Source organism: Ambystoma mexicanum, chromosome 6p, assembly GCF_040938575.1.
Source record: "Ambystoma mexicanum isolate Mex_15411 chromosome 6p, UKY_AmexF1_1, whole genome shotgun sequence".
Lineage (NCBI taxonomy): Eukaryota > Metazoa > Chordata > Amphibia > Caudata > Ambystomatidae > Ambystoma > Ambystoma mexicanum.
In genome coordinates, this window is record NC_090935.1 from 575,505,338 (window position 1) to 575,524,468 (window position 19,131).

The 19,131-nt window shown below is 47.8% G+C and overlaps 1 protein-coding gene across 1 annotated transcript in view; it reads left to right on the plus strand.

The window, feature by feature from the left end:
- The window catches only part of LOC138511607 (uncharacterized), a 242,072-nt gene that overhangs the window by 151,653 nt on the left and 71,288 nt on the right, over nt 1-19,131 (plus strand). Inside the window, exon 4 of the mRNA XM_069627394.1 lies at nt 2,608-2,743. Coding sequence (XP_069483495.1) covers nt 2,608-2,743 — 136 coding nt within the window. The remainder of the gene's footprint in view (nt 1-2,607; nt 2,744-19,131) is intronic.

Consider the following 19,131-nt stretch of genomic DNA (forward strand, 5'->3'; position numbering starts at 1 on the left):
CAGACGCAAGAAGAGATTCCGATTCTGAATGACAAGAGAGTTTGGAAAACATTGCAGTTAACTGCATGTGCTACCCAAATATCTGGAGTAGTACCTGTTTCAAGCTTGTAACTTGAAATCAGTTTTCTAGGCTGTTTGGGCTGTTTAGTCTGTTTAGGCAGTTTTCTGCCTTATTTTACAAATTCTTTTCAGTTAGATATTTCTTATACAGTTGTTTCTGTTCACTTCTCATCAGTCAAACACACATTTTCTGTTTTGTATGAAATACACTATATACCAAAGGGTCTGCCAAGGTGTGTGTAACATGAGTGTTACCACTAGATATTCTGTGGGGGATCCTTGAAAGAAGCTAGGGTCAAGGATGTAAATCAGAACGCCTTCGTCAGGGCGTGTTCATAGACCCTGTGGATATATGTTTATATGCATATATTTTCGTGTCAAGTCTGAATTAGACCTACGTCATTTATTAGAAAAAGAGCTATAGTGATTTGCCCTAAGGCACTTCCCAATGCGGAGTAAGTGCAGGTGCTCCAGGTATCTGCTACTCTCTGGGTCGGTGCGTGGCGACAGTGTGGCCGTCACGGTGGCGATGAGGCTGATAAACCTTCCGATTAGTTAGTACATAGTGTGGTGTGTGTCCTCCACTAAAATAGCATATCCCTTGCCCCTTGAGCCCCTCCACCAAGCTGCATGCTCCATCCACCACTAAATGGCATGCCCCGTGTTCCCCACTAACCTGCATGGTCCTAGTCCCCCCTATGCCCTCCCACCAATGGCATGGCCCTGGTCCCTCATATCCCCCCAACTCCCACCAAACAACAAGGCCCTGCCCCCCATTCCCTCCCACCCAGCACCAATGGCTGGCCCATATCTCCCATATCCCCCAAACCACACCAATGGTATGGCCCTGGTCCCTATCTTATTCCCCCACCAATGACATGGTCCTAGACACCCCTGAGTGCACCACACCCCATCAAAGGCATATCCCTGGTTCCCCCAAATCTCACAAATGGCATGGTCCTGGGCCCCACCCCAACCAAATACTATGACCCATGATCCCCACCCCCCAACCAAACACTAGGCCCCATGAACCCACACCCAACCAACACTATTCCCCATGACCCCACCCACAGCCAAACACTATGTCCAATGACCCCCACCCTGCAGCCAAACAGTATGGCCATGACCCCCACCCCGCAACCAAACACTATGCCCATGACCACCACCCCACAACCAAACCCTATGCATCATGAGCCTCACCCCCAACCTAACACTATACCCCATGACCCCCAGCCCTCAATCAAACTCTATGCCTTATGACCCCCTCCCCCAACAAAAGTCATAGCTCTCAACCATTTGTGTCACAAAAGCGGGTGAAAACACCCGATTTTGTTTTTGGCGGGTGAGAGGCCCATTGAAATGAATGGGTGTGCTGGAGGCTTGGCGGGTGAGTCTGCTGTTTACAAGGCGGGTGACACCCGCCAAAAGCGTGTTAGTTGAGAGCTATGCAAAAGTCCTCTCCATGACTCCCCAGTACCGCAGAAAAAGGCCATCTCCATGATCCCCCAAGCCCCCACAACAAGAAGCCAGCCCCACTAGAATGCCCTTACCTGGGAGCGCGGCGAGCAGGCAGGCTGGAAGGTGGACGATCGCGCTGGAGGGCAGACTGGCTGGCGAGGGGCCCTGCAGGCGGGCCTCTTCTGAACGTGTACTACGGCCGGCGTGACATGATTGAAATGCCTTCCGGCAACAAGCATTTAGCCACGGCAGCCACAGTGCTGGCCCCCCATTGGTGCAGCACATGCACTACATGACTCTGTGCACTGAACCAATTTTTCCTGACCCGACAAGGTAAAGAAAGACTAATGGATGCTGGCAGTTGCAGCATGTGTGGGCCCTCCATTAGGAAAGTCTTTAACCCCGGCGTGCCGGGAAAACTTGTACGCCCGTGATCTAGAGCATTAATCTTGGATGATAGGTAAAAAAAGACATTAAGGGGATATTCTAATGAGTGGTTCAGAAAATGAAATGTACAATTGCTTTTTGGCTTTCGTTTTCCACTCCAGCTCTTTTTGCAGCCAACCTAAGGCAGAGGAGGGCAGCATAGCGAGAGTAGCATCTCCACTTTGCTCTCCTCCTCCATCTCAGGGGGGCACTATGTCAGACACCTGCATGAGATTTCCATGTACGCTTAAAACAAAATGGATTCCATCAGAATCCATTTTAAAACGATACCTGCAAAGCTTATTTGCTGGCGGTATGTTATATCTCTCAAAGCAGAGAGTAAAACTGAGAAGTAACGGCGTCGTATCCTTACTCTTTAGTTTTACTTAAGACTTCTTCTGGTCTGTCGGGCGTGTGTAGAACCATTCATCCAGTGGAAAAGAAATATACAAGAAACACTCCCAAGAATAGCAGGTTCCTACCTTATCTTGAATAAATGTAGGGCCCAGAGTCCCTTCACAATTATTGGCATTCAATATTTCTGTTAATTTTCTCTGATGCTATGGTAGATGCTGACTGCAGACAGGTTTACTTGATGCCAGGCAAAGTATGAGGACTAGTGTTTCGTTTTAATTGAGCATTATTTTATCTGCTTTCTTCAAGGCGTCTCCCTTCCAAGTCAGAAGCATGAATTGAAGGAGGTTGTGCTCGCACACAACGAGTATGAATGGGCTCTGAAAGAAGAAAATATGAGACTCCACAGGCGAATACAGTTTCTAAAGAACAAATATCAGAATAAGTAAGCAGCTTGTGTGTTCCTTCTACACGTAGAGGTCTAAGTGTAACGAAACATGTAGATGTAATGTGACCAAGGTTAAGGAGAGGCTGGGGTCTACGTGAGGAGAGGGTTTTCAGAGTGGGAGGGTATGCGGCTGAGAGGGTGGAGAAGACACCAGCAAGAGCAGAGCAAAGATAGGGTCTTGCTGGATTGTGTCTTTTGTTGCCAAAACCAGAACCTTACATGAGGTGAAACCTCGACGGAGCAAATTATATGCATTTGGGGTATGGCCTAAGAAGAGTAATTAAATAAGATACCTTTGTAAGAATTGTGGCCTGTGCAAGCAAAGGAGTGGGCTAACAGACACCGTTGAGTTTTCTATAGATTTCAAAACACGCCTGCCACGAGTGTTAGGAAAAGCTGTACAAGAACGTTGTATATACTATATATAGTATGATTAGTTTAGTAGTCAAAAAAGGCACTGATATATTAATGCCAAAATGATATTTAAATAAATGTAACCAAATTAGTTGAATGCAAGTTCCAATCGATTCACGATAGCTCAGCAGGTTGAAGTGTTAAAGTCCCTGCTGCAAAGCTATGTTTGGATTTGCTGTTAAAACATGCTCATCACACGCATCTTCAACCTTATCTTACTAAATGCTCTCCCTCTAGACCACTTCGTTCGACCACTTCGTTCCTCTGGCACCAACTCCTTGTGTGTAAAGCGTTTTACTAAACAGAGAGTAGGGGGCTGATCGCTTTCCTCAGCTGACTCCCTCCTATGGAACAGCCTCCCCCTGCCTCTGTGCCTTGAGCAGGACTTTCTTAAATTCCGAAAGCTCCTCAAGACCTACCTCTTCACCTCCTCCTTCCCTTATTCTCTTCTCTGCAAATCCCACAGTTGCTGTGATTGGTGTCCGCGGCCCTTATGGATCCTCGAAGCCCCTGACCTCCCACAACCAATCTGCCCAGCTCCTGTCTACTTTCAGCACTTGCCTTGGCACACCCTCCACCTCGGAGGTTCGCAATTACTTCTAACGTGGCACCTGGCCATGAAGCACTCATCAACCCAAATACTTCATCTGTGGATCACCCATGAGCCCAGACTCCCCAGCACTTACGCCCTATGCCCTTTTTTCCTTGCTGCTCTTGCGCTTTCTGAATACTCACAAGGCATAGGAGGTTCGTCCTTCCTCCTTTTCCCTCCACTGCTCTTATTAATTATTGTGTTTTGTAATGTATTTCACTCCCTTGTTCCCTCCCCTCGCCCTGTGGGTGCTTTGAAACTGTATTTTAGTTGCTGTATAAGTGCCTAACAAGCAAACAATAAATAAATAAGATATCCCAAGGGTTAACGCTCATGCTTCAGGGATCTTTGTGTAACATGCATGACACTTCTCTGTCAATCAAAATTCCAGTTTACCTAAAACAAAACAGAAAAATCGGCACGTCAATTTGTTGCTGAAAAAAGCAATTTAAAATGTCCTCTTCAAGAGGGCACTAGTGAGCCCGGCCAAGATGTCCGCAAGTCAGTGAGCTCCCGGCCGCCCTTGTAGCAATCTGCTCAATATGCACTTATTGGAACACCTGATCGCCACGACACGCTACACTCCTGCTGTGGGAGCCTGGTGTGATGTCACCTGTAGAATTTTGACAGCTACATTGGCACGATTTGTGAGGAAACCCTGCAAGGCCATGGCAGTGCACCCACTGTGGTGAAGCAGAGTGAGGAACTCGGCTAGTCGCAGACCGCAGCAGAAATACGACTGAGGACATCCGTGTGTAATGATCCCTGCCTGCGATTCTGGCGGGCGAAGATCTGTGCGGAAGACCGAGGCACTGGTGTTGACGCCTCGGGGTTCGCTGGTCGTGGGCGAGGCTTCTAAGACTAGGCAGCAGTGACAGGCCTTTATCTCCATAGGGGGAGAGGAGGACCGTCTTGGTCGGAAATGTGGGGAGCCTGGCTGGAAGAGTGCTGCTGTCGGCCCGCCAGAGTGGAGTAGTGAAGAAGGCTGGTGGGGAGATCGGAACGGGTTCCAGCCAGCTATGATGGTGGAGTGTGGGCCATTTGTTCTCTACCTCTGCTCGATGGGCAAGGCTTGCACTCGCCATTTTCTGGTATCCTTTCTTGAATAGCCCCATGAGTGCTCAGCCTGTGCGGCTTGCTTAACCCCTTGTAGGAAACTGCAGGATAAGCAGTGTACATACCGCAGCTTGCATCCTGGCACCTCAGGGACACCTGAAACTGGATTAGAACTTCGGAGTGCAGCTTCTAATGCAGGTGGATACTATGGTTTTATGTGGAAGTGCTGTGCTGCGCACGCACATTGTGAAAAAGCCTTGGTAAAGCATAACATCTGAGGTGAGGTTTGTATAGTGTACCGGCTTCAGGCTTGTGTACCATGGAGAGGCAGCGCTGGGAGGTAGGAGAAACAGCTTGGGAGAGGAGATAGACTGGCCCATACTGAAGCTAATTATGTGAAAAACAGAGAAAAAACATTCTGTATTCCACTTTGATACCTCCTCTCATACTAAGAAAGCTAAAGCTACGGACTTACCTTCTGGAGGGGATCCCCTGCTGGGTGAGGCTATCTCCAGTGCTGCTTTGGATGACATTCGGGGAATGTTTACGGAGGTGCATGCAGGGATTCAGTCGCTTGATGGAAAGATGGATACCTAAACCTATAAAGTGGATCACATACAGGTCCAGCTGGACAACCATAGAGAAAGACTGGATGAAGCTGAGACGAGACTGTCTGACGTGGAGGATGAGTTTTCTACAATGGCGCGGCAGCACTTAAAGAAATGGTGGACAAGCAGAGGATTTGGAATCCAGATCGAGGAGAAACAATCTAAGAATTATCGGGGTTCCAGAGTCAGCAAATCAAAAATCGATGGAGTCCATCCTCCAAGGGGCGTGGGTTTGGTGGGCTTTTCCTCTGCATTTGTTGTTAAATGCGTGCATCGCATCCCCAGTGGGTAGAGGCGTGTTCCTGGTGCGCAGGCCCACTCAATCATAGCAAGACTGCTGAATTACTGGGACAGAGACTTGGCACTTCATAAATCAACAGAGAAAGTTGTAATGACGTACAAAGGCAATAGCATAAAGCCTTTTCCTGATTTTTCTAACAAAGTACAGGCCTCAAGGAAGACCTACATTGATGTTAAAAAAAGGCTCAGGGAGAGCGGCTTGAACTACGCTATGATGTTCCCTGTGAAACTCAGGGTGGAGCACAACGGGCGAGCGCTGTCTTTTCACTCGACGGAGTAGCCAACGTTTTCCTGGAATCCTTGCAGAGGGCTCCCAGACAAATGGGTCTTGGTGGCAAGCACGGGTCCTCCCCGTCAAGGGGCAATGACTGATTCTGCCAGACGTTATGAGATTGTGTATATAATACTGATTTAGACGTGGAGATGGCGGTCACATGTTGATTTGGGGCGGCAGGGCTGTTGGGCTCTGCAGGGTCCCTCAATCAAATGTTAGTTGATGTTTATGGGGGGGCATAACTGGCGGGGTTGCCAGTGAGGGTGGGGAGCATGGGGGGGGCTCAGTCTGGATATGGGGTGTTATGGTTTTTTGGGGTTGGTGGTGGGGGCGGGAGGGGATGTTGAACCTGGGAATATTTTGATGAAGAAGCGGTGGTCTACGAGTCTGCCTTACTCATACCCTTTAGGCCCCCTCACCCCAGGTAGGGGTGCGCTGAGAATCGGAAGAACTGGCGGGAGATGGTTGAATCTTGTGTTGTGCCCAGTGACTAAGGCCTTTGGGGTATGCAAGCGGGAAACAAAGGATATGTTGTTTAAGTGTGCAGCAGCATGGCTAACGGTTTGCACTTTATGACGTGGAACTGAGGCCTGAACTGCCCATCTAAGACTCAGAAGGTGTTGTTATATGTGAAACGGCACCACATAGATATAGCTTTTTTGCAGGATGCGCATCTGGCTGCTTCTGGGAGACTCATTTGGGCCGAGGGTGGGGTTGTCATAGATACTTTTCATCTTACTCCACCTATTCTAGCTGATACACAGTTATATGGGATTATGTCTAACGGATGTGATGAAAGATCAAGAAGGTAGGGCATTGTTAATTACAGGGATAGTGCACGGGCAAGCAAGCGATAACCTTGATCAGTTACTATTGTCCTAATATTGACTCAGTGGACACTCTGGAATGGATAGGCCAACACCTGACCAAGTGTTCATCAGGTGTATTGCTGTGGGCGGGCGACTTCAAAGCAGTGATGGATTTTGAAGTAGACAGAATGGGGGTGCCCCTTCGACCTCCCCCAAAGTCTCCCAGTAAATTGGAAGGATCTGTGATGGGCTTTTGAGTTGAGTGACATTTGGAGGGTCAGGTACGGAAAGCATAGTAGATACACTTTTAGTTCAACGGTTCACCAGCCGGCATCTTAGCTGGACTACTGTCCGATCCCGCACAGGGTGGTGGGCTGGGTCATTGAGATCATGATTTTGGCTTGCACTTTGTTGGATCTTGCACTGGTGGTAATGGCAGTTGAAATCCCTGGGAGTATGTGTAGTGGACCAACCTGGGTGTTTAAAAATGAAGGTCTGTCTGACACTGTGTTTTGAACAGCTATCGCACAGGTTATAGGGCATTTTTTAAAGGAAAATGCAGGTTCTGTTCAGTCATACTGAGTGTTATGGGAAACCTTTAAATGCGTGGTGAGAGGGGAGCGCATATCGAAAGAATCATGGATTCTGAAGGGGATTGGCAGAAAGTTAGGCCAAGATTCAGCTTTTGCAAGCAGAGTTTGACTGCATGGGTGACTCCGTCAAGCACAAAATGATTAGTGATGAGTTGGACAAGTTTTGAGCTGCAGCTGAGCGTGAATTGAAATTTCGGATGCAGAGAACTTCAGTTCGGCAATATAGGGAAGGTCAACACCTGATTTGCATATGGTCTTTCCCATTTTGTAATGTCTTGGCAGGCGAAGAACGATGGTCTGGAGGGTTGCCCAAAGCTATGCCAGAGTTTAGGATTAATTCTAAACCTTCCAGCCATCACCTCTTTTGTTTCGCATAAGTCACCCTGAGTGGGACGGGTATGCCCAGACATGAACACCAGGCTTGTTGAGCCTAGCGACCCAAGCTACTCCTCACTAATGAGGCCCAGCCAGGCTGAAACATGTTTGGGGATGCTTGTGGTCTTGTGCAGAAGGAATGACCAAGCAGTTCGGGCTGGACTGCCCCTTTTGGGGAGGGACCAAGCCTGATTTGCACATGGTCGTTCCCCTTTTGAAATGGCTTGGCAGGTGAAAAACGATGGTCTGCATGGTTGCCCAGACCAATGCCAGAGGTTAGGATTAATTCCAAACTTTCCAGCCATCACCTCGTTTGTTTTGTGTAAGTCACCTCTAGTGGGACGGGTATCCCCAGAGGTGGGTCCCGTGCTTGCTGGGCCTAGAGACCCCAGCTACACCTCACCGATGAGGCCCAACAAGGGCGAAACATGTTTGGGGAGGCTTGTGGTCTCGTGCATAAGGGATGTGACCAAGCAGTTCAGTCTGGACTGCCCCTTTTGGGGTGGGACCAAGCCTGTTTTGCACATGGTCTTTCCCCTTTTGTAATGGCTTGGCAGGCAAAGAACAATGGTCTGGAAGAGTGCCCAGAGCAATGCCAGAGGTTAGGATTATTTCCAAACCTTCCAGCCATCACCTCTTTTGTTTTGCATAAGTCAGCCTGAGTGGGATGGTTATGCCCAGGCGTGGGCCCTGTGCTTGCTGGGCCTAGAGACCCAAGCTACTCCTCACTGATGAGGCCCAACAAGGCTGAAACATGTTTGGGGGTGCTTGTGGTCTCGTGCAGAAGGGATGTGACCAAAAGGTTCGGGCTGGACTGCCCCTTTTGGGGTGGGACCAAGCCTGATTTGCATGTGGTCTTTCCCCTTTTGTAATGGCTTGGCAGATGAAGAACGATGGTCTGGAGGGGTACCCAGAGCAATGCCAGAGGATAGGATTAATTCCAAACCTTCCAGCCATGAGCATTTTTTGTTTTGCGTCACCCCAGACAGCTCCTTGGTGGCTGCACTGTTGGATGCCGGAAAGGTGTTCGATTCAGCAGAATAGCCCTTTCTTTTTGCAGTGTTACAAAGAATGGGGGTCGGGGAGAGATTCATATCTCTGGTTTCGTTGCTCTATGCCTCAACGACTGCCAGGATCACAGTGGATGGTCAACACGCTCTGTTAGTTCCTGCGATCAGGTGTATACTGCAAGGGTGTATTTTTTTCATCTTTACCATTTCCTTTGGCGATCGAACCATTGGCTGAATTGATTAGAGATAAACATCTGCACAGATGGATACAATTGTATAACCATACGTTGGTTTTGTTCCTGTTTGTGGACGATATGGTGATGTATGTAAAAGACCCAGAGACCAACCTGTTGCCAATTATGACTGATGTATTAGAGTTTAGGGAATACTCAGGATTGAAAATAAATCCTGCAAAATCTGTACTCTTTCTGCTCACATACTGGACAGAGCAATAGAATGATGTCTCCGCCTTGAGCCTGATCTCCTTAAGATCCGGAAACTCCTCCCTTAAGTTCCGGAAACTCCTCAAGACCTTCCTCTTCTCTTGCTCTTTCTCTCTCCCTCTCCCTTGCCAACCTCCTCTCTATTCTCGCCTACTTCCCTCCTCCTTCTCTTCCCTAACTCCGCTCCATTCTGCTTGAAAGGCCGCCTGGTGCACCTCCAGAGACTCACAGCTCCCCCGCCAGTCCTTGCACTTGCCTTCGGGCCTCTGCACTCTGCTCAGCACTACTGCTCTTTTGGAATTTGTTCCATGAGAAGGGTAATCCCTCTGCACTTAACCCAGGGCCCTGCTTGACTGGGCGCACTTGTTCCCATCCCCCCGCTTTCACTGCATTTCTGTGGACTTACATTACCAGAATGCACTAGGCCTAGTTCGCCAGGCCTAGTATGGTAGTTTTTTGTTTTTTGTTTCTGTATGTTCTTCTCCTTCTCCCCCCCTATCACCTTTGTCATGCACTTGCACTATCTGAAACGTTGTTGGGCTAGTACGGTAGTTTGTGGATTGTATGTTCTTCTCCCTCTCCTCCCCCCTTTATCGCCTTCCTTCTTGTCATGCACTTGCACTAGTAGTAATGCCGTCAGGGCTAGTATGCTAGTAATTTTTTGTTAGATCATTCGGAAACGTCAAGACCTAAGAATGACTCTGTATTCCCTTGTTCCCTTCCCGTCTTGAAGCGCTTTGAAGCATTTCACTTGCGTATAAGCGCTTAACAAATGAACAATTACGGAAACGTCCAAAAAGTCAGATTAAAAAAAGACCAAATAGGAGATTTGGCCAAAGAGTTCCACCAAATCCCCCATTTGGTGGCAAGGGCTGCGAGAGATGCGGGGTGTCCCCCGCACCCTTGTTCACTATATTGTGAGTGGCGTTGCGGGGGTGTCCCACGCAGCCGGTCCCGAAAAATGTTTTTTAAAAAAGAAAAAGAAAAGGACCCTGTGGCGCTGGTTCCCGATCACGGAAGTGAAAGGAAATAGGCGTCGGAGGGACACAGCGAGTTGGCGGCACACCGCGAAGTGTGCCGCCGCCGCAACGTAAGTAGGGGGTGGCGGTGGGGGCAAGAGCAAAGGCTGAAATATTCAGGGGAGAACTGAAAGTTATTTTCGGAAAAAAAAACATTCTCTCTTTTCTCCCTCAAACATTTCATCTGCGGGCTTGTAACCCCGATCCAACAATTACAATGGGTTCGATTTTCATTGGCATTTGGATTATACAAGATACTTGGGAATTGATATAGCTCAATCCCCGGGGATGCTGTATCAGCGCAATTATGGGAAGGTGTAGGAGCAGGCAAGGGTGACTGTTGGGAGGTGGATGGGATTGCCCCATATTTTATATGGAAGGATTTTGTTGTTCAAAAAGATTTTGCGGCTCCGTTTTCTTATATGTATTCTTGAACGTACTACTGCTGGTGTTGCCGAAGTCCTACTTTAGTGAAGTGAAAACTGTGGTGACTCAGTTTATATGGTCGGGCAGGCCGCCACACATGACTTCAGAGAAACTAACTAGTGGCACCTGTGTGTAGAAGGGGTCTGGCATTACCAGACTTCGAGGTATATAATGAGGCAGGTCTAGCAGCTTTTTTTGGCATATTGGTACACCGCTGATATTGACAGGAGACATGTGGAGCTAGAGAGAGAAATAGTTGCCCCCTTTTTGTTACGGACGGTGTACTCACAGCTCCAAGCACTCTGTCCAGGCCAAAGAACATGGTGGAATTGATATGTAGATCTTGTGTCCGCATTGAGAGGAAGGGAAGGGGCAATGTCCTCTACTATCCTAAATTGCCAGTTATGCATATTCCCCAAATCCCGCTGACTAGTGAGACTGGTTTCACACGCTGTATGGGGTGACTGGGTATTACTCTGTTTCAAGATTTGTTTCGTGGTGGGCAGTTTCTCTCCCTGGAGGCATTCATGGGGAGTATTAAGTCTTTGGATTTATTATTATATTTTCAATTAGGAGATTCCTTGAGGAAGGTGTTCCAGACATTTCCTAAGTCGCCGGAAGTGGATATTGTTTTGGATGGGTTGATAGGTCTGGCTGACACGGGTAAACTAGTGTCTAGTTTGTATGGTAAAATGGTGGAGAGGAGGGTGATAAGGGCAGAGGCATCTGGAAGAAAATGGGAAAGGAGCATGGGTTGCATACAGACCAGGAAGGTGCACATCAACAGTCGGTTTAAGCTTATACACTTTAAGTACCTGAACCAGTTCTATCATACACCCATGATTTAGCATAGATTCTTTTCAGACACACCCGATGAATGTGTAAGATGCACAGCTTTGCCTGCGGATCTTCTGCATGTGGCATGGAGCCGCACCCCTGTGTTACCATTTTGGGAGGATGTCTTTGTTCTAATCAGTGTCATAATAGGGGAGCAGGTGGATCCCACACCAGAGATGTCTTTGTTGGGATACTGAGGGCAAATAACTGGTCAAGTGAGACGGCTGGCCGGATTGTTATTGTTGCTGGCAAAGATGAGATTGGCTAGAGAGTGGGGTAGGAAAAGGCCACTCACAGTGGAAAAGTGGAAGGAGGGCATTATCTATTGCAACAACATGGAGATGAAATATGGGGCCATGGTGCACACCAGTGATAAATCTAAGGATTTTATTCATGTATTGGATATTTATATGGCGTTTATACAACAAGACAGTGTTTCAAAGTGCCAAATATATAGATATTTGGGATCCGTACAAACAATATCTTATCCAACTGGCATGAGAGACTAATTGTTCGGAGGATGTGACACGCTGAGGCATTGACCTGCAGGGAGTGCTGGAATGGACAGTGAATGGATACAAATTAAGGTACCTGGTGCTAGACGTGTGGTGTTGGAGATCTGCTTATGGTGGGGGTGGGGCATTGGGCAACATAGAATATGTACGCAGTTATGGCTATATGTGCAATTGGGGGAATTCAAGCCATCTTGTATTTTGAGGGGAGGTGGACTGCTGGACGGACTGCTGCTTTCTTTTGCTGGTTGTTAATATATATTTTTTAAACTCTTCTTCTAGGGCAGAAAGGTAAAAGGCATGTGTAACCAAGACAACGTTTTTCCATTTTACAGCACTCTGCATTGATCAGTGACAGTGCACGCAGTGTTATTGTGTCGATGTAACTTATTTTGTTTCAGTGGCCCTTGGCATTAATGGCTCAGACCTGCCCTGGCAGACAAGGCAGCATATCAGGAGATGAGTGGAAGAGTCTGCCACCTCCATTTGTGAGCCCCTGCTGAGTCGCGTCTTGAGGTAGAATTTTAAAGCCTGCCGGGACTCGTCGCCGGAAGATTCCAACCCTCTTAATGCTTTGGTTGAAAGTAAACCAATTGCATTTTAGATGTATTTACGAGGGGCGGAGGGCTGAGCGGAGAAGAGTAACACAAATGTGAAATGCTTGTTAAAAGTAGTGGGTATATTTAATAATGTAACTAAAAATAGTGCAAGTTAGTTTCCACTCACTTAGGCCTCTGGCTACATATTTATTGTGGGGCCAGCGGTGGTCACACGGCCGGCCTCACAAGTGCTGGGGGTGCCAGGACCTTGGTAGATTGCTGGGATCACCCAGACTTACTGGTGTTGCAGGGCTGGACCCTGATGGGACATAGGCCTGGGGTGCCATGGGCATCCTGGATGGAGGGTGGCCTGGGCAGACCCAGGGACCCATGCTGATCTGGGGGGGCCAGACCAGTGAGACCTACAGGACCGTGATCACACGGTATGGGCCTGCAGGCCCGAAATGAGAGACTGTTCCATTTTTGGAGTCTGCAGCCGTTCTGAGGCACGTGCATGCAGGAGCTCCCTTTATTAGGTTGGGCCATGGTGTAGTCTTGGCCCATCTTAAAAGGGCAATACACTTGGGAGGGTCACACATATCACTCGAACAAAGAAAACTGTTACAGAAATAGAAACTGATTCCCCCCGTGTACAGAAAGACAATACTTAGACTGCTTGGGAATTGTGGGATAAACCAAAGTTACATACATAGGGATTAAGGTAGTTGCAGGCATATAACACATACTGAACACTCTATGCATAGTCAGCCGGTGACAATTGGGGTTGGAGAACTGATCGTGGTGTGGTGGCATTTCTACCACATTTGTGAGAGACCCTTTATTAATCTGGGGTGTGGAACTGTAACCACTGAATGACACCATTGTCTGCCACTGGCACTACCTAGAACGTACCAGCAATCTGCAGGAGCAAAGCTTCACATAGATATCCTTCCTGAGACCACTTTAAGTTTGGAAATAACATGCAGGCTCACAGCATCAAAATACAAGTTTTCTGAGCCCTCTTTAAGCATTTGTAGGGCTGCAAGCAGCCAGTTCAAACTTGCACTAGTATCAGTTCAGGAGAGTCGATAGCACAGCTCAGCAGCAGGCAAAGCCGCAGCCAGGGCACCAGAGGCTACATCGGCTCAGGCCCTCGATGTTGGGGCGGGCAACAAGACACAGGTGGTAGGGGCATCTATGCTGCACCACGCAGCAAGCAGGAATCACATCTTTGCAGCGTCAGGATGTGAAGCAGTGAGACAATGGTGGCATGGTGACTGGGCCACATTACTTTTTCAGCTCTACCAGGCAGGAGGAGTGTTCTTTCTTTCGCTCTTACCATGGAGCCTGCCTGCAGCCCTTTCATGTCCCCCTTTTCAGGCAGGGGTTGGAAGTCTTGGGCATGTGCTGGGTCTCCTTGCTATGGAGGCGCTGGTTCAGTTCTTCTTTTCTCCCCTAACCACTGTGGCAGGGTGTTGGCCACACTCCCCCAGGCAGGAGGTCTTGCAGTCTTCTTTGTGACTTGGCTGCCCAAGCACTCTCTTGGGGTGAGGGTCTTAGCCAGGTGAGTGGCTGCCCACTTGTCAGCAGAGCAGCTGCACGTGGTGGTCTTCCCAGGGCAGCAGGAGGCCTTTTACTACTTCTCATGACCTGATCAAGGACAGAATGTCTTCGCTACAATCACTGAGGAATGGATGATGACGTTTCACCCGTCCAAAGACAATAGACACTGCAGGCGTGTCACTCGTGTTTACTTCGTTTGGTGATCGCTATATGGAGAGCTCTGCGGGCAGGCGTGACCAACCATACAGCCACATGTTTTTCTGCCGTGGGACGGGTGTGAGGGGTGCAACAGTGGAGAGCGCTCTGGCTCAGTGGGCAGATGTGGGTGCCCCACAGTCTGCAGGAGCAAGAATTCAGTGTTGCAGACGGTGTCCACTTCACACACTTGATGTTCTTTTCCTTTCGCAGAGATTCTGATTTCAAACGCTCTCCAAACTGCGGTTGAGGGAGGGTGCTTTGGTGGAATGTCTGACACTGGACTGAGAGCTGCATGCATCCTGGATGTATCAGGACGTGCTGGAGGGAACAGTCACAGGCAGAACTTTATTGCACCGCCACAGCCGGGGCTCATACTGTTGGACGTGGGCGCAAATGATTGCCTTTCTAAACTTCACCGTACACGCAGCTCGGAATCGCCAGAGGGCCTTCTTATCTCGCAGCTCATGATGACTGAGCATTTACATATTCACTTTTCTCCACACTTCAAACTCGCCGCCAGCTGGCCCAGGATAGTCAGTGGCAATCAGTCACGGCCACAGCAGAGCTGGCGGATGGACTTGTGCATCTTATATTTACAGCGCCGCCATGGAGCGCTTTATCACTGCCTCGTGGGCCTGGTATTCCTTCAGGGGGCCATAAGCCTGGAAGTGTTTTAGGGTTGGGAGAGCCATGCAGGGTTTGACACGAGACAGTAATGACAGTGTCATAAGAAGAGGCCAAACAAGAGGTAAGGTGGAAAAACTTTGGCCACAAGCTTTATTGTACATAAGCTATTGGTGCCAAAGACATAATGAAAAAACATAACACAAATATTTTGGGGAACAGAGGATCCTTTTTAATCCTCAGAGGTGGGTTCTGGAGCTTTGGCTTGCCTCCTACTGGCTTTCAGTTTTGCAGTGTTTTGAGGCATATGTAGCCATTCCCAATAGCTCTTCTGACCCACCTTTGATATGGCCCCTTGTGAGGCGCTATTAATGATTTTATCCTCAGAGGTGGCTTCTCGAGCTTCCGCTTGCATCAAAATTGATTTCAGTTTTTGGGGATTGCCCTTCCCATGCGCCCTGGAGAAGCATTTTGCCTTTCTCCCCTGTCGCGCGCATTTATTCCTTGTTCTGAAGCATGTGTCGGCATTCTTTATGCTCCATGATCCACTTGGGATTTGGCCCCATGTGAGGCGTTATTGGTTCTTATCCTCAGTGGTGGATTCATGAGCTCCGCCTTTCATCAACTTATTTCGAGTTTGGCAGCCTGTCCTTTGTTTTTTGGTTATTTACTTGATACTTGATTTGCTTTCTGGGGAGTTTGCCTTTTAGGTTATCTGATGCCTTATCTTCCTTGGTGGGTCATTCCTAGGCTTCGGCATTCTTCAAACTTCCCCAAGTTTTGGCAACCTGCCCTTGTGATTTATATACTTATTTAGATTTATTGAGTTCTATGATAACTTCTTTAGTTAGCCTGTTCCTGTGACCCTAAGTCTTTTAATTTGGTCCCTGTTCTATCTTGAGGGTTTTTCCATGTTACCATTAGTGCCTGTCCTATTTGATCCCCGCTTATACGCCAATATTACCACTATTTAGCGGGACGGAGGGAGGTTTTTTTAATTTAATCTCTGTCCTGCAGCTCCAGTTGCCCACCTTAGTTATAGGCCAAAACTGGCCTGAGAGCAAGGTAGCCCCCTTTGATGCATCAAAGCCCCCTTGTCTCCACATCCGTCCGGATGGGAGGGGGGCCTTTGATAGGGGATGTCAGGGGCAGGGACTACCTGTTGTCACCTGCCCCTGTCACCTCTTCGCCGTTTTTGGTCGTGTGTTGTGTTGGTGTCATAAGAAGAGGCCAAACAAGAGGTAAGGTGGAAAAACTTTGGCCACAAGCTTTATTGTACATAAGCTATTGTTGAGAAAGAAAACCAACCAACCATCATAAAACATAATGAAAAAACATAACACAAATATTTTGGGGAACAGGGGATCATATAAGCGGGGACCCTACTCCAGCATAGGGCCAACTCAAGGCTGATCCCTGCCGCCATGCCCGGCAGCTCCTCAGGTCCCCCCAAAATAGGAAATAATTACTAATAACAGGCCCTCTCTGCCATTGACCAGGAAAAAGTCCCTTGTAAAGATGACCATCCCTTCTATGGAAAGGGGGACTCCGTCACTGCCCAATAGGGCTTTGTTACACACTGTGATTGCGTGTTTTAGGGACTTAGGTAATTTAGGCCTTGACATTTCTATTGTCTTGTTGGTGTGGGCGGGCAGTGGCCTGCGGACCATTTATTGCCAAAGCATATACCATAAACCCCTTGCCCCCTGCAGCGTCAGTGAAACAAGGCCATTTAGGTGGAGTCATTCACAGGTTTGCTCTATTCTCAAAACGGTTCTGAGTCACAGATAGGGATCAACAAACTTCTTGCCCTGTGAGCATATACTTTTTCTATACAAAAAGAAAGTCTGATATTCTATTAGGTGTCATCTAACACTCTTCCCACATCAAGTGGAATTAATTATCACAAAATGTTATTGGTTAAGAATCAATACATTTCATAAAACAATCATAAAAATGATCATAGTGCATAAGACATATACAATGTGTTAAAACAACACAAGTAGGAACACCACGGGTGAGTAATGTTGCAATAATTTCTTAAGGATCACAAAATGTGTGTACATATCACACCTTGATTCCTAAGCTTCACTACTTTCAGCCTATTTTCTATTAGTGTATTTCAAAACAACCTGACTTGTACAAGTTTCTGTCCTTAATATACAGACATGTAGGACATTCTTCAGGGGGAAGTGTCTTGTGCAGGAATTAAAAATCTTCTTTTGTTGGGGAGAGAACCCTCTCTTTCCCATTAATAAATCAGGGGCCTGTTCTGGTATTTGGTGCAGATTCCCAATTTCTTCAAGAATTCTTGCGTTTCCTCTTTCCTTCTCTATACTATCTGGACAAATTCCAATATCCAAATTTCCTGTGGCTTTTCTCAAGTCAGGATTAAGGTAGATAAGCGCCACCTTGTACGTGGCTGAGGCTCAAAAGACGGGGTACATCCCCTATAATATCTGGGGGACTCTCAAAATGAGGGAAAGTGTAACGTCTCCACTCCCTTCTCTGGGTAAAATTCTCTAAATCTTATTTCTCCAGGATGTAAGGGATCCAACTGCTGTACCGCAAGCTCACAGGTTTGCGCCATATTACTTTTCCCTTAAAGTTCCCATACAAATAAGTCTTTTTGTATCTCTTTGCCCAGACATATGTGGTGATGCTGCTTGGTTGGGAAAAAGCACCCTTGTGGCATAATTATAGTTGTTGCAACAGTGAACTTCCCCGCTATTGACTGTATAACTTTAAGTGTTGCTTTGTTTTTTCCTGTCATCCCAGGTGGCCCCTAGCAAGCCCCTAGCCCCAGATGGCTCTTAGCAAGTCATCATATTATCTTTGGGTATACAACATTCCCCTATGGTGGAGTCAGTTTCAAACCCTACAAATGGGAAGGTATGGGTGGGCCATGCTGTCTTCTCTACTGCAAGTGAGGCCCCTGGTACATGCATGATATTCTTAATAGCAGAGCTACACAGTGGGGACCCTTCTGGTCCTGTAAAGAGAAAGTCATCCAACTAGTGAAACTACTCTCACCCCTGGCATAGCCTTTTGCGGGGTCCATTGCAGAGAGGAACTTAATTGCTCAATATATGCACAGGCAATGGCGCAACCCCTGGGGAGGCCTTTGTCAAAAAAGCATTTCTTTTAAAAAATGAGAGCAAAGGTACTGTTATGCGCGGTCGTGGACTAGCAACCACCTACCTGCTGACTGGGTGTCCGCTTTTGCCCTGAGTGTCTGCTGCCTTGTTAGTCTCACCCAAACCACGGCATCCAGAAAGTTGCTGTAGGAAAATGCTGCTTCCATGGCAGGGATGCCATCATTGAAAGAGCTCCCTGACGGGTCGGACGGGTGGTGGATCATTCTAAAATCCCGCCTCTCATACCTGGGCACTGGACCAGGGAGGGGGTTGGGGGGGCATAGAATTCTGGAGAGGAGGAGCGTCAAAAGATCCCTCTATCCTGCCCAAGCCTAGTTCTTTTCCTATCTTTACTCTGCTGTGACCCATGTCCATGAAATGGGATTGGAGATCCCTCTTTAAAGCACTGACCTAAAGAACTTTTTTCCTGCTATGTCGATGTAATCTTGCAACATTATCAACAGTTTATTCTACATTCAGTGGTGAAGCCCCCATTTTTACTTTAGTGATTTACCTCAAGTTAGGCACTCTGCCCATGTGATATGGTTATTTAATTAACTCCAGTGAGGCATTTGCTGGGCTTCAGTTTACATCAAACTTGACCTCAAGCTTGGCAACCTGCCCCTGTGATGTGGTTATTTCCTTACTACAGTGAGGCATTTACTGGGCTTTAGTTTGACTTCCAGTTTGGCAACCTTCACATGTGATATGGTTATTTGCTTAACTCCAGTGAGGCATTTTGCTGTGCACCTCCCTTATTTGGTCATCTTATGCCCTGGGGACTCATTATTGTTACTAGGCCCGACCCATGCATTGAGGTGGTCTTGGTCATCCTTGCTCCCAGATTTGGACCCTGTGTAGGAGCTGTAACTCTTGCTGCTGGGGATGTTAGAGTCCTCCCTGTACCTTTTCTTCTTTTCCCCCAGCGCCCAAATCTATGTGCCAATTTTTAAACAAATAATTCTCACATTGGCCCCAAGTCATTTTGCGCAGTACCTGATTTTGCTTTTCTTTGGCTGCCGGGGGGACGTCTGCTGAGGCTGGCATGCTGCAGAC